The sequence below is a fragment of the Pelophylax lessonae genome, assembly GCF_965119305.1.
Source record: "Pelophylax lessonae genome assembly, chromosome: 13".
Classification (NCBI taxonomy): Eukaryota; Metazoa; Chordata; class Amphibia; order Anura; family Ranidae; genus Pelophylax; species Pelophylax lessonae.
This window is the reverse complement of record NC_138780.1, coordinates 17,417,110-17,432,103: the sequence shown is the minus strand read 5'-3', so window position 1 is coordinate 17,432,103 and position 14,994 is coordinate 17,417,110. Positions and strand designations below refer to the sequence as shown.

Below are 14,994 nucleotides of genomic sequence, written 5' to 3'. Positions count from 1 at the left end.
CACGTAGGACGGAAAGGTGATCCTCCACAGCCGGAATATCCTGGGGAGAGAATACCTCCGGTAACACGGCAGGTTGGAACCCATAGTTGGCCATGAAGGGAGACGTCCCAGAGGAAGAGTTCACCGCCGTGTTCCTGGCAAACTCAGCCCAAGGCAGGAGGTCAACCCAATTGTCTTGGTGATCGGAGACATAGCAACGAAGGAATTGCTCCAAGGCCTGATTGGATCGTTCTGCGGCCCCATTGGACTGAGGGTGGTAGGCCGAGGAGAAGGAGAGATGAATCCCCAACTGGGAGCAAAAGGCGCGCCAGAACCTGGACACAAACTGACTCCCCCGATCCGACACAATCTCCTTGGGCAAACCGTGCAACCGGAAGACCTCCCTGGCAAAAATCGTGGCCAACTCCTGTGCAGAGGGTAACTTCTTGAGAGGAACACAGTGGCACATTTTGGAAAACCGATCCACAATCATGAGAATGACCGTATGGCCTCGGGATGCAGGGAGGTCCACAATGAAATCCATCCCCAGGTGTGACCATGGGCGCTCTCCGGTGGCTAAGGGCTGCAGAAGGCCCAACGGAAGGTGCCGAGGGGACTTACTCTGGGCACAAACGGAGCATGCCGCTACATATGCGGCGATGTCGGAACGTAGGGAAGGCCACCAGAACAGACGTGAAACAGCCCAGGACAGCTGATTCTTTCCAGGATGCCCCGCGGTCTTGGAGTTATGGTAGGTTCGCAACAACCGAGTGCGCAACTCCTCAGGCACAAAACATTTGCCGTTGGGTCTCCCAGAGGGAGCACCAGATTGAGCCGCCAAAATCTGCTCACCCAGGGGAGAGGTCAGGCTGGTGCGAATGGCGGCCAGGATCTGATTCGGAGGTATGACCGAAGTCGGAATCGACTCCTCCCTGGACAGGTCGGAGTACTGCCGTGATAAGGCATCCGCCCTGATGTTCTTGGAACCGGGTAGGTAGGAGACCACGTAATTAAAACGTGACAAGAACAGAGCCCATCTGGCCTGACGTGGTGTCAATCTCTTGGCCTCAGAAAGGTAGGTCAGATTCTTGTGGTCCGTCAGGATGAGGACCGGAACCACCGAACCCTCGAGCAAGTGCCTCCATTCTTTAAGAGCCTGCACGATGGCCAATAACTCCCTGTCACCAATCTGGTAGTTGCACTCCGCGGAAGACAGTTTCCGGGAGTAAAACCCACAAGGAAGCAGAGGACCCTCTGGTGTTCTACGCTGAGACAGAAGGGCGCCTACTCCCGTCTCAGACGCGTCCACCTCGAGGACAAAGGGCAACCCAGGGTTGGGATGCGACAGAATCGGAGCCGACACAAAGGCGGACTTTAGAGCCTCAAAAGCTCGGATGGCCTCGGGCGGCCAGACCTGGGAATTACTGCCCTTCCTGGTCAGATCCGTGAGAGGCTTGGCTAGCATGGAAAAGTCCCTGATGAACTTCCGATAATAATTGGCGAAGCCCAAGAAGCGCTGCAGGGAGCGAAGACCACTGGGCTGGGGCCACTGTAAGACAGCCGAAACCTTCTCAGGATCCATGGAGAACCCCTCAGCGGAAATGATGTAACCTAAGAAGGTTACCTGGGATCGGTGAAATTCGCATTTCTCAAGCTTACCGAACAGCTTGTTCTCTCGTAACCGTTGCAACACTCGTCTGACATCCAGAATGTGGGTCTCCATGGACTCAGAATATACCAAGATGTCATCCAAATAGACCACCACACACTGCTGCAACAGGTCACGGAAAACATCGTTGATGAATTCCTGAAAGACTGCGGGCGCATTGCACAGCCCAAAGGGCATAACCAAGGATTCATAATGACCGGTCCTGGTGTTAAACGCGGTCTTCCACTCATCGCCCGCCTTGATCCTTACGAGGTTATATGCCGCCCTCAGGTCGAGTTTGGTAAAGACCGTGGCCCCTTTAAGGCGATCGAACAGCTCGGAAATCAAGGGTATCGGGTAAGCGTTCTTGATCGTGATGCGATTGAGACCCCTGTAATCGATGCAAGGCCTCAACTCACCGCCCTTCTTTTTCACAAAGAAAAATCCAGCCCCTGCTGGGGACGAGGATTTGCGAATGTGTCCGCGTGAAAGCGCCTCCCTCACGTACTCCTCCATGGCCTCATTCTCCGCTACCGACAGTGGATAGACTTTGCCACGAGGGGGAACGGCACCAGATTGTAACTCGATGGCACAATCGTATGGGCGGTGCGGAGGTAGGACAACTGCGCGCACCTTATCGAATACATCCCGGTACTCCTCGTATTCCGGAGGCAACAGAGAGTCCGAGGAAGTACACAGCAACTTGACAGGCCCATGGATGCAACTAGTCCCACACTGCGGTGACCACGAGAGGATCTCGGCCGATCTCCAATCGAAAATCGGATTATGCTTCTGGAGCCAGGGGTACCCCAAGACCACCGAGTAGTGTGGAGACGAAATAACCTGGAAGCAGACCGACTCTCTGTGGACGGCACCAATGGCTAACCCCACTGGAAGGGTCTCATGAGTCACGTGTGGCGGCAGAAGGGGTCTGCCGTCTATCGCCTCAAGAGCCAGAGGAGGAGAACCTCGAGCCTGCAGAGGAATGGAATTGGCGGCAGCGAACACACTATCAATGAACAAACCACCAGCACCAGAGTCCACCAACGCCTGGGTCGTCACCGAGCCCCCGACCCAGGAGAGGACAACAGTGATCAGTGGTTTGTCAACACGGGAAACCGGGGACGAGGAGACTCCACCCAAGATCTTCCCCCGACAGGATCTCAGGTGCGAGCGTTTCCCGGACGGTTCGGACAGGCCAACCGAAAATGCCCACCGAGACCACAGTACATGCATCGGCCCTCGCGTCTCCGGAGTACCCTCTCCCCCTCGGACAGGCGAGCAAACCCCAGCTGCATGGGTTCACCCCCAGACAAGTCATCCCCAGGAGGCGTGGGAGGAGAGGGAGGCACGGGTGGGACAGCAAAGGTAGGCGCCAATCTGTTAGGAGGCCTCCGCAGACTCTCCTTAAAGGAAGGTCTCTCCCTGAGTCTGGTGTCAATCAAAATCAGGAAAGAAATAAGAGACTCGAGCTCCACTGGTAGGTCCTTAGCTGCAACCTCATCCTTCAAGGCATCCGAGAGACCATGAGAGAAAGCAGCGACCAGAGCCTCATTATTCCAGCCCACCTCTGCTGCCAGGGTACGAAACTCAATGGCGTATTCAGCTACGGATCGTGAACCCTGTCTGATGGACATAAGGAGCTCGCAGCAGAGGCAGCACGAGCCGGCACATCGAATACCTTCCGAAGAGAAGCAACAAAACCGGAAAACTCGGCAACCACCGGATTGTTGTTCTCCCATAAAGGGCTGGCCCAGGCCAAGGCCCTGTCCGAGAGCAGCGAGATTAAGAAGCCCACCTTTGATCTCTCAGTAGGAAAGGCATGTGGCAGCAACTCGAAATAAATGCCCACCTGGTTAAGGAAACCTCGGCACTGAGTTGGCTCTCCCCCAAAGCGCTGTGGAAGGGGGGCAGAACCGGACATACCCCGAAACACCGCAGGCGCAACAACAGGTGTCGGGGTAGACTCTGGCGCAACAACCGGAGCGGCAGTAGGAGCGGGCCCAGGAGCGACAACCGACCCATCGGCAACGGGAGCGAAATGAGCCGTGCGTTCAAGCAGGGTTTGCAACGCCACGGCGAACTGACCCAACAGGTGATCCTGCTGATCAAGTCTGGCAACCAGCGTGGGTAGTGAGGATGGCCCTGTACCGTCAGAATTCATGGCCTATGGGACCGTGCGTTCAAGCAGGGTTTGCAACGCCACGGCGAACCGACCCAACAGGTGATCCTGCTGATCAAGTCTGGCAAAAAGCGTGGGTAGCGAGGATGGCCCTGTACCGTCAGAATTCATGGCTTGGTCCTAATGTCACGGAACCATGAACCAGACGTACAACAACAGATAAGTGAAAATAAGAAGGCTTTATTGAAAATCAAGCTGTAAAGCAAAAGTCCAAACGGATGGCGAAACCGAAGCAGAGTCCTTGCGAAGCCAGAGGTCAGGAACCAGCAGGGTAGTCAGACGAAGCCAGGATCAGAAACCAGCAGGGTAGTCAGACGAAGCCAGGATCAGGAACCAGCAGGGTAGTCAGACGAAGCCAGGATCAGGAACCAGAAGCAGCAGCAGTCTTAGAAGCATGTGAACACAGGAGGACCAAGCAGGAAACTGAAGCCACAGACCTCCTATATATATGAGCTAGGCATCCAGCTCCTCCCAGTGGGAAGGAGGAGCCGCAGGGTGGGAGGCTACAAGAAACCCAGAAACCAAGATGGCCGCCAGCACATGTCAAATGAAGGAGAACAGCAAGAAGGTAAGACCATGACAGGGTCCCCTTAATGTGCCTGTAAAGTGGCGCATCTGTACGATGTATGGAGCCTGCTGCAGCAATACTGACATTTCTAAAGGAAACAATGTAATTTAAACTTTCCTGCAGCTATATTGTCGGCTCCCGGAAAAAATAGATAAAAACAGATAAAAAAAATGAAAAAAAATTGCATAGGTCCCCCCCTCCCCCCAGTCCATACCAGTTCCTTCAAGTCTGGTATGGATTTTGACAGGAACCCCATGCCAAAATGAAAAAAAAAACTTGTAGGGTATCCAAACCCCAAAATCCATACCATATGAACTTCCTGATTTCAGCCATGTCTCTGCACTTCCTGGCCAGAATATTGTGCCTTTATCAGCCAATATCTCGCTTGTTTCTCCTGCTGCCATCTGTATCTTCGCTACCATTTGTTACTGACATTTGGCTTGCTCCCCGACTACACTTCTGCTTGATCCCTACCTGCAACTATTCGTTACCGATCTTTGGCTTGTTCCTCGACTAAGCTTCCGCTTGATCCCTACCTGCTTTATTTGCTACTGGACCCTGGTTTGCTCACCTCCTGGTGGGATGATCCTGAGGACTGCGACCTGGTGCTAACATGCAGCAAAATCCATCTCCACCATCAGGAGCTCTGGTGAACACCGGTTAGTACTTCGATTACGCACCTCAGGTGAGCCTGCATCATCTTCCAGGGTAACCTGCCTGTGTTCCTATCCTGCTGGTTCCTGTGTGAGCTTCCACTGCTATAGCAACTCAACTGGTCTTCGAGCCTGACTTCTGTTCATGACATATTGAGTTTGCGCTCGTCGGGCAAACATCCCGTTAATTGCCGAGAAAGTTTAGGTGTTAGGTGAGTACCTGAATGGGCCAAACTTATACACGGCCCAAACCCTTCACCCATCCCTAGTGGTGCCTGAACACTGTAACCCCTTACAGTTACTCTTGCTTGGCAAAGTAATGGGCCCTGCTGTTAAAAATTAGAAAGAAAAATTGAAATTGCATGTACTTGTCATATAGGTGCAGAAAAATTGTGCAATGGGTGTTGGTGATGCCTGAACACTGTAACCTCTAACAGTTACTCTTGCTGGGTGCAGGAAAAGGCCCTGCTGTTGTAAATTAGAAACAAACATTGAAATGACATGCACCTGTGATACAGGTGCAGAAAAATTGTGCCTAGGGTGTTGGTGGTACCTGAACGCTGTAACCCCTCACAGTTACTCTTGCTGGGGGCAGGAACAGGCTCTGCTGTTAAAAATTTGAAACAAAAATTGAATTTACATGCACTTGTGATACAGGTGCAGAAAAATTAGGCCCTGGGTGTTGGTGGTGCCGTAAACCAAAAACATTGTTGGAAGCTAACATAATCAAAATTCAGGAATAGGATAGGCAGCATAGGCAGTGTTCAAGGGATCCCATATCCCTAGCAAATTCATTCAGTTACATCAGCATAATAGCTGCTGTTGATCCAGGACTGATTCATTTTTATAAATGTCAGCCGCTCAACGGAGTCTGTGGATAGAGGCACTCTTTTATCCATCACAAAACCTCCAGCAGCACTGAATGTTCGATTGAAAAGCACACTGGAAGCAGGACGGGCCAGTAGCTCGATTGCATATTGAGCAAGTTCTGAAAAGTGGTCCATCTTCAAGACCCACTAACCCAGTGGATGCTCAGTTGAAAAGGTCACCAAGTCTGCTGTTGCCCCTAGATAATCCTGTACCATATACGGCAGATGCTGCCGATGGTTGCTTAAACCTAACAGCTCTGGGAGCTGAGGACTAAAGAATTTTTTATAGGCATCGGTCAGCGTCAACCACCTCTGTGCCTGCCCCTGCAGAGCTGACAGAATATCTGCCCTGGTGTGGCTCCTGTCCTTTTAACAGACCAACTGAAGCACTGCATGACATCTTTTAGCCTGACTGCTTGTGTAGCCCCTTGAAAGGCTTAGGAAGCACTGCTGGTTCAGAAGACAATTCAGCAGTACTAGTATGAGCCTGGGTCACAGAGGATGAGGAGGATGAGGATGGCTTAGTTATCCACTCCACCAACTCTTCTGCATGTTGTGCCTCAATAACACGGCCAGCACTGGAAAAAAAAAGGACAAGCTTCCCCTGCCTGAAGAGGATGCACCATGCCCACGACCACCAATTTTCACTGTGGACACAGGCTGCCTCTCCTTTCAGACTTGACGGGGATTTTTGGAGGGGTTTTTATAACTTTTTATTATAGAATGTGGGATGGAAATATGATTCTATGGTGCAATACTTTTGTGCTTGGTGCACTATAAACCGTTTTATTATTGTTTTTTATTTTTTGGGGGAGATTTTTATAACTTTTTATTATAGAGTATGTTAAGGGAATATGGTGCTTGGGTGCAATACTTTCATAAGTTCAACTCTAACGTTATTTAGGGCATAATTGTTGTCAGCAGCTGGTTGAAGCAGACTTTAATGAGTTTGGTGGTTTTGCTGTATCACCGCTCCTTTAATCAGGGTTTGAAAGAATGATAAAACCAGCTGTTGAGAAATCACTTAAACTTACAATAACAATATACAACTAGAAACTGATTCTTGACTCTATACACTGCTATGAGGTATTATCATTTCATGCCCCGATGAAGAGAATTGAAATACAGCCCCCCAAAATGCTTTGGCTTTACAAATATTTTATCATTGGAATAAACAGGTGTTTGGATCTTTAATATTACCATATGGTGCTTCAATTCATAATCACTGTATATTGAAAAGTTCTTTTTGTAGAAACAACACAACATTTATGCCTAGATTGCAGTTTATATTTCAGACATGTGACTTTTTTGTCTTATTTTACAGCCACAATCCTGGGACACACAGGTGAGTCTTTATTTTAGATCTGTCAATCAATCGATCACTATAGTAAAATTATAGAAACAGCAAAATCATAGAGGGAATTCTAGCAGGTACATATCCCAATTCACTGTATTTACACTGACAATACTGCATACTCCTGATTGAGTGAACATGTTTTAATTGAATTTAAGATTTGTACCTTATGATTTCAATATATAGCAGCCAACTGGCCAATGAAAATGTTTGTTGTTAGCCCTATCACTTTACAGGAAAATACTATACTACATCCTTATTTGGTGGCTGAATTTCAAGGGACCATTCCATTCTGCATTATAGGGAACTGATAAGCAGTCCTTTAGGGTGTATTATTACAACTGTTGAGTCCTCTATTCTACAAGCACAGAGGATTTTCCATTATTTGCCTATGTCTAATCTTTCACACCCAACATTTAGTAATTGGGCTGGCCGTGAGTCATTTTTTAGCTTTTGAGCATCTCATAATACCATCTGGAATGAGTGACTAAGGCACTCTTGCCTAGACCAATTCCAACCAATTTAGTACTTACTAGTCTGTAATAGCCCTTTATTACCAGGTCGTTTTTCATTTTTCAGCAGTGTGATAGTTTGACTGACAATTACTCACTTATGCAACATTGTATCTAAATAAATTTTATAGCATTTTTTACTGTAGAAAGGAAAAAAAAAAACAATGGAGAAAAACTGTTTCCCTTATTTTCCGTTACAAAACCTTACAAATAAAAATGCCAGGACAGAAAGAATGCCCCAAATTAATCCATTTTTGGAAAGAAACATTTTTGCCACATTTTTTGCGGTACAAAAAAAAAAAATGTAGAGGGAGGATAAGGTGAAAAGGTTATTGTACAGGTCACAAACAATGTAAGGATAGAAACAAAGGGGTTGATGATTGGATGTGCAAGATAAGGGAAGTGAAAGGGTTAATAAACAGATCACAGCAGAGACAAAGGAGATCAGATGTGTAGGAGGAGAGGAGGGAGTGAAAGAGTTAAAAATCTGCTCACTATATTGACTGGTGGTGCAACTGCTGGAACTAAGGAATGAATGATTAATTTATTTATTCCTGCTCTCTCCCCTTCCTCCTTTGTAAGAGGAAGAGGAGGGCCCACAGATATAAACACTACAATGTTTACATCATGTGATCACTGTGATTGGTGCTTGGATCAACTCTGTACACAGTATCCATAGATGGAGTTTTCTGAGGAGGGCTCAGTTTACAGACATTAATGGGTGCACTTGCTGCCAAAGTGCTATTTTTGGAGTGATATTTATAAAAATAATTCCAGAAATAGACATCAGTCACCCCACCATGTATTTACAATAGGGCAGTAGTAGGGTGGTTGAAGCCAAATTGAACTTTCTGTTTACAATGTTTACAAAAGTCTTACAATTTGTTTTATTAGAAATGTAGAAATGGGGGAAAAAAAAATAGAAATGTAGAAATGTCCGTCCCTTGCCTGTGTAGCACCCTCCTAGTATAGGATGCTAGGTTAATTTAGATTTTGGTTCCTCTGCATTGTCTGCAATCATTGAAGTAGCGACCGATTTCCTTTTACTGTTTTAGATTTCACAGGCTGCAGTTTTGATTGCTTCCCCCTGACTTCTGGAGGCTTCCAGAACATAGAGGGCTAAAAAGTTAAATTGGCGGCCTGAATATTTATTGTGCTTCAGCCAATCCTTTGAAAAGTGTGCCCATTAGTTGGCTGGAGGGGAACATAAATAGTCTGGGGGCTGGAGCATCCCTGGTTTTTCTCCTGCTGGAGAATTTCCCAGCCTCAGGGGCTGAAGTCCTGCTGGAGTCTGCTGATGTTTATCGAAGTCCCAGCTGTGGTAGAGCTGAGGGGCTATTCCTAATTTCTTCTGGAGTTAGGGATTTGGTCTGGAGAACTCTGGAGTGCCTGGGGTAAGCTGGGAGGTGTGCAGCTGCCTTGAGATATTGTGAGTACTTAACCAAGCTTAAGATTCATTGACTGTGTACTTTTTGAGTGTCAACAGTAGCTTTTTCTGAGACTGTTTCTACGGGGTCTCAGAAATGGTCTTCACTAGGGATGAATATATGAAGTAACTGTGCTGTACCCCTCAAAAAGCATATATATTCTAAGAATGTCAGATATGCATAAGAACCGGCTATTCAATGGTGTTAATGCACAATGTAGCAACCGCTTAAAACATCATTATGCCAAGATTATTATAAGACATTTTTTGCCATGATTATTATCAATATGGGTAAAGACTTCTAAAAAATGGAACATTCATAAAACCATCTAAAAGAGAGAAAAGTGCAATGGTGCAGGAAAAAGTCTCTGTGTTGCAATAGCTGTATTGTGTCCCTTCGCCGGTCACCACGGGTGCTCAAATGGTAAGAAGACTCACTTACCAGATGTAGTGGATTCCTTATGGCGTACGCCAACAAGGAATCAAAAAGGCTTGATCTTTGTGCCTCCAGGCTCCTAAAACAGGCTAGGGTCCTCTGGATATGGCTGTATTCCTGGGTGCTGGCGGACACGGGACTCCTCTCCAACGGATACTTGGTGGCTCGGAGTGTGGGAATATAAACAAAAGGACTTCTCCTCGTGTAGAGTGTTAAAACTCCTTTATTTTATCCACACACATAAAATATATAAAACCACTACAAGTTCCATAAAAGCATTCTGGAATGGATATGCACTTTGGTGTAAAACTCCACTTCAAATCGTGTGCAAATAGATTTAAAATCCAAGAAAAAACAGTCCTTACAATCAAATATAAAAGATGCTCCTGCCCTTACTGGTGTGTTTCCAGCCTCGCGGCTGGATTTTACCGTATGTGTCGGTAGCTCCACCGAACCCGGAAGTGTGGTCTCGGCGTGCATTCCACCAGCGGGCTTCAGAGCAAGGCAACGTGCGTACCAACTTGACGCGTTTCGTCAGAGATGTGACGTCTTCAGAAGTTGTACGCACGTTGCGGAAGTCAGATTTAAATAGACTATACGGAGGTCATATCCGCCATTCGGTCCTCCCCATTGTTTACATTTTTTTATTTACACCACCTGCCCCTGAGTCACTCCTCCTATAGCTTTGTTCTTGTTTTGACTCAGCAGTAGGCATGTCAGACTTCTGCAAAGAGAACACGGCTTCCACTCAGAGAGCAGGAGTCTTTCTCCGTAGCATTTTGATGCATCTGGAATGCATTTAGCACACGTAAAACTGGTTCACCAAAGTTCAGTTGGCCTGAACAAAAAATAGGTCACTGTTATATAAGGGCTCATTCAGGTGGCTAATCAGACCCATCCTCCAATCTAAGCCACATTTGAATCCACATACCCGCTTCTGTTTGACATGAAATTGTGTCCATGCAGCTGCTGCGTGTGCATACACCTCTATGGGCTGCCTGAACGCAAGTCTAAGAGGATTCATACACGGCAGACAGTATCCCAGATTGGAGGTCAGTCTCGCTCATCTGAATGAGTCCTTACTCTCCTCGAGCATTTTATTGTGTGAAATTACCATAGCATAATGTTAGAATTTCACTTTAAACCTCTACAGGATTGGCAGTGAGCCCTGTGGTCACCTTCACCCCAAACTGGAGGAAGATCTTCACAGGAGAGTCTATCACAATGACGTGTGATGTGGGGTCCACTGGAAGAGAATATCTAATCTACATCTGGTACAAAGATGGTGAATGGGTGCATGCAGGAAAAAAATTTACCATTAGATCTGCAAAAACTGAAGATATCGGGGACTACAGCTGCTGGACCAATAGAAAAAGGAGCATTATTGCCAGACTTGATGTTGTTGATGCTGGTCACGGTCAGTTCCCTATATCCTTTTTGGAAATGTTTAATCAAATGTGTTCTCTGCCCATTCCAGACAAAATAATTTAAGCGTTATCAAGCATAAGGGATTAGCTGAGTCTGATCCTTTTAATGTCACTGATCAGATTTGGTAAGGTCCATATTTCGTCAATTACATCACCTGGGACTGCCTTTTATCCCCCCCCCCCCCTCCAGCCGCTAATACTGTAAATAAAGTCACTTTGCCCAGGGCAGCTGCCCCTCCTACCCCTCCTAGTCTCAGCCATGCCTATGATACAAATGTACCTGGTTGTGGAGGCAATACAATGTTTGTCCTGTAACCATCATCTGCTCATGTGATGTATCTCTTCCAGACCAGGTGATCCTGCAGGTTCCTCTCAATGTATATGAAGAAGATCATTTGACTCTGAGGTGTCACCATTGTTCTGGCTACACGGGAAAATATACAGTATTCTACAAGGACGGCTCTGTCATTCAAGGCTGGAGAGACACATCTGAATTTCATGTAGGAATTGTACAGATGAAGAACACTGGGAAGTATAGATGTACAAAGACAAAAACTTTTTTTACATCGGAGTCTTACACAGATGAAGCTTTTATTTCCATACAAAGTAAGTCAGGATGTTCACATTTGTTTTTTTCCATTTTTTTTTTTTGCACACGTTTAAATGCACATTTTATGTCTGAAGATTAGTTAGACTCCTAAACGTTATGTATTTTTGGGGACCAGAGACCCCGGAGAATACAATGGTGAATTTTTTTTTGCCACAAGATATTAGAACAATGGTTTATCAAACCCATGTAAATTTATTTTAATGTACTCAAACACAATATATTATCCAATTTTTTTTGTCGTACACTGTGAATTGGCAACAAACTTTAGTTCCCCAAAGTGTCCATAGGTGGTGCTTTAAAGTCTTATAAAAGGGGCACTAAATACACAATATTTAATTTACATTGTCCCTTCTATTGCTGTAAACGGATTATGGCTCTGTAAATATTTTAATTAAAAAAAAACAAAAAAACATCTAAGTATGTTTTTCCTAATATATATACAGCTTTCACATGACCCAGGTCTTTCCCAGCCTGTCTGCAGGGAAATATAAGCAGGAGGAGCTTCCAATCCTCTGCTACTGGTCACATGTTCAATATAATATTAATACAAAATAAAAACCTTTGGAATACAAAGTTAAAATAAAATAAATAATTAAAAATAAATAATTAATATCAATAAACTGTTTTAAATGGCCATACCAGTATATATTTGAAATCAAGTCTTTATTATTTTTTTCACAATAACATGGTGTGGACAGATATCTGCCAGTCACAGGCTGTCTCACCCCCCTCCAGCCTGTGTCTTAGAATAACAGGGAGGTGATTCCTCCATCAATCTACATGTAATTTCCCGCCCCTATTGTGTTTAGCTTGTTAGTGGGCATGGAGGAGGAGGGAGGGAGTGGGTTGCCATTTACCACTGTGTATACGCCCACATGTGTGACTCTATGGTCACATGGGCTGCCCAGATGTGATAGGGAGGAAATGTTCAGCATAGAAACTCACTGAAAACTGAGCATGTGCAGAGCTGCCAACACTGCTCTGCATATCCCTAGCTGAATTGGCGACCTGGACAGGAGGGGGGAGATAGAGAGCAGCAGAATAAACCAGGTTTTTTGCAGAATGCAGAAAATGAATCTCATAGTGACTGGTTGAGTATGAACAGCATGTAATACACCATGTATTATTATTTTTTTTATGATGTGGGTTTAGTGACACCTTAATTTACAATTAACATAAGTGTGGGCCCTAGTGTTATTGCTCTCAGTGCAATTATTTCCATATTTCCAGACAGAGGTTCATTGATTGTCCTCTGCTCTCCCACCTGTAAAGGAGGGGTGGTGGAGCCCTGGATACATAGTGGGTGGAGGCGGGTAGTGGCACCTTGCAACATGTGTGGAAGTGATTTGGGCAGCTTTACATAATGACTTCCTCTAGAAAGCCAATAGTCGGCTGAACAGAAGTAAACAGATTTCCGGCTGCTATAGTCAGTTTACAAGGCTGTGCTGTACAGATGTGGTACTTACATCGATCAGCCATAACATTCTAACCACTGACAGGCAAAGTGAATAACATTTGTTACCTTGTATAAATGACATCTAAAAGCGGGTTGGATATATTGAAGTTGATGTTAAAAGCAGAAAAAATGGGCAAGCTTAAGGATTTGAGTACCTTTAACATGGGCAACATTGTAATGGCTGCTGGGCCAAAACTGCAGCTCTTATGGGATGTTCCCGGTCTACAGCAGTCAGGAACTACTAGAAATGGTCCAAGGAAGGAAAATTGGCAAACAGAGTAATGGGAGGCCAAGACACATTGATGCACATCTAGATCAAAGGCTGGCCTGTGTTGTCTGATCCAATAGAAAAGCTACTGTAGCTCAAATTGCTGAAAAAGTAAATTTCGGTTCCAATAGAAAAGTGTCAGAACACATAGTGCATCGCAGTTTGTTATGTGTGGGACTGCATAGTCAGGGTGCTCATGCTGAACCGTGTGCTCTACCAAAATTGCCACAATGGGAGCATGAGCATCAGAACTTGTTCACGGAACAATGGAAGAAGGTGGCCTGGCCTGATGAATTCCAGAATGGTTTGAGGAACACAACAATTCGGTTGGAGATTCTCCAGATCTCTATTCAATCAAGCATCTGTGGGATGTGCTAGAAAAGTGCAATCCTAGGAGGCCCCACCTCACAACTTACAGGATTTAAAGGAGCTGCTACTGATAGCTGGGTCCCGGAAACCGCAGCATACCTTCAGAGGTCTAGTGGAGTCTCGACAGATTAAAGTGGGTAGTAACATTAAGGCTGACCAGAAAATGTGCGTGGCAGTGAAAAGGTTAAATAAAACAGCAAAGCACCAAAAGCAAAATAATACACTTGCTGCAGCCCATTTTGTACAGGTGTGATGTGAATTCTGCACTCAATAGTCAATACAAAAGGTACCTTAATATTACAGTGATTACTTTTTAGGTCTATTTGAACATCCAGAGTTAAAAGTGACCCCATATCCAGTGGTAGAAGGTGATGAGATGACCCTGACATGTGACACTAGTCTCAGCCCTCTCAGACCGAGGACAGAACTGAAATTTGCTTTTTACAAAGATGGACGGAATATCCGAGAATTCACTTCATATAATCAGTATGGAGTTCAGTCCGATCAGGTGAAGGAGTCTGGGAAATATTCCTGTGAAGTGGCAACTGCAACCTACAGTATAAAGAAGAGGAGTCAGGAGGTATTAGTCAAGATAAACGGTGAGTCAATCACAGGACCAACCAAAGAATTGAGTTATAAGCCCAAATAAGATGACTCAGAATTGAACTGTTATAGTCTCTAAAAAAATCCAACAAATGGACACGCCTCTTGGTATGTAGCACTACTTCACTTTTGGCAGGCAGTTAGGGACCTCCAAGGGGCTTGGCGGGCTGATATTTCACCTTTACAGTTGGATTATTGACTTGTGGGGTGGAAGTTGTTGGGCACCAGCCATTTTAAGACAGTTCAAAAGAGTTTATTACAGTATATGACCAAATAAACTCAGGGAGAAAGGGAATAGGGCACATGTTTCCCAAAGGAGGAAAAATGCAGAATTTTTACGCACAGTCAAAACAGAAAAGCAATTAAAGAGGGACCAGAGCTCTGTACTATTCAGACTGTAGAGCAGCTTCAGTTCAGCACACCAACCCCTTGGATGAGCCACCAGAACTTCCTGCAATGTCCACTCACGATAACTTCTCCCAGGCTCTCCAGGGCACTCTTCAACAGCAAAAATTTCACTCCAGGTGATACTTGAGGTCATTGTAGCCTTATTAGTGCACTTGCGACAGAGGCAATTGAGTACTGCTTGGACCTTGAAGAAGAGGACATACCGCAAAAGCTTGTCCTGAAAAAA

The 14,994-nt window shown here is 45.7% G+C and overlaps 1 protein-coding gene across 1 annotated transcript in view; it reads left to right on the top strand.

The window, feature by feature from the left end:
* Positions 1–14,994, top strand: part of LOC309569097 (Fc receptor-like protein 5) — a gene marked incomplete at both ends in the record, with an annotated part of 53,053 nt that overhangs the window by 32,987 nt on the left and 5,072 nt on the right. Inside the window, one exon of the mRNA XM_082274861.1 lies at positions 14,075–14,356. Within this exon, the coding sequence (XP_082130987.1) occupies positions 14,075–14,356 (282 nt within the window). The remainder of the gene's footprint in view (positions 1–14,074; positions 14,357–14,994) is intronic.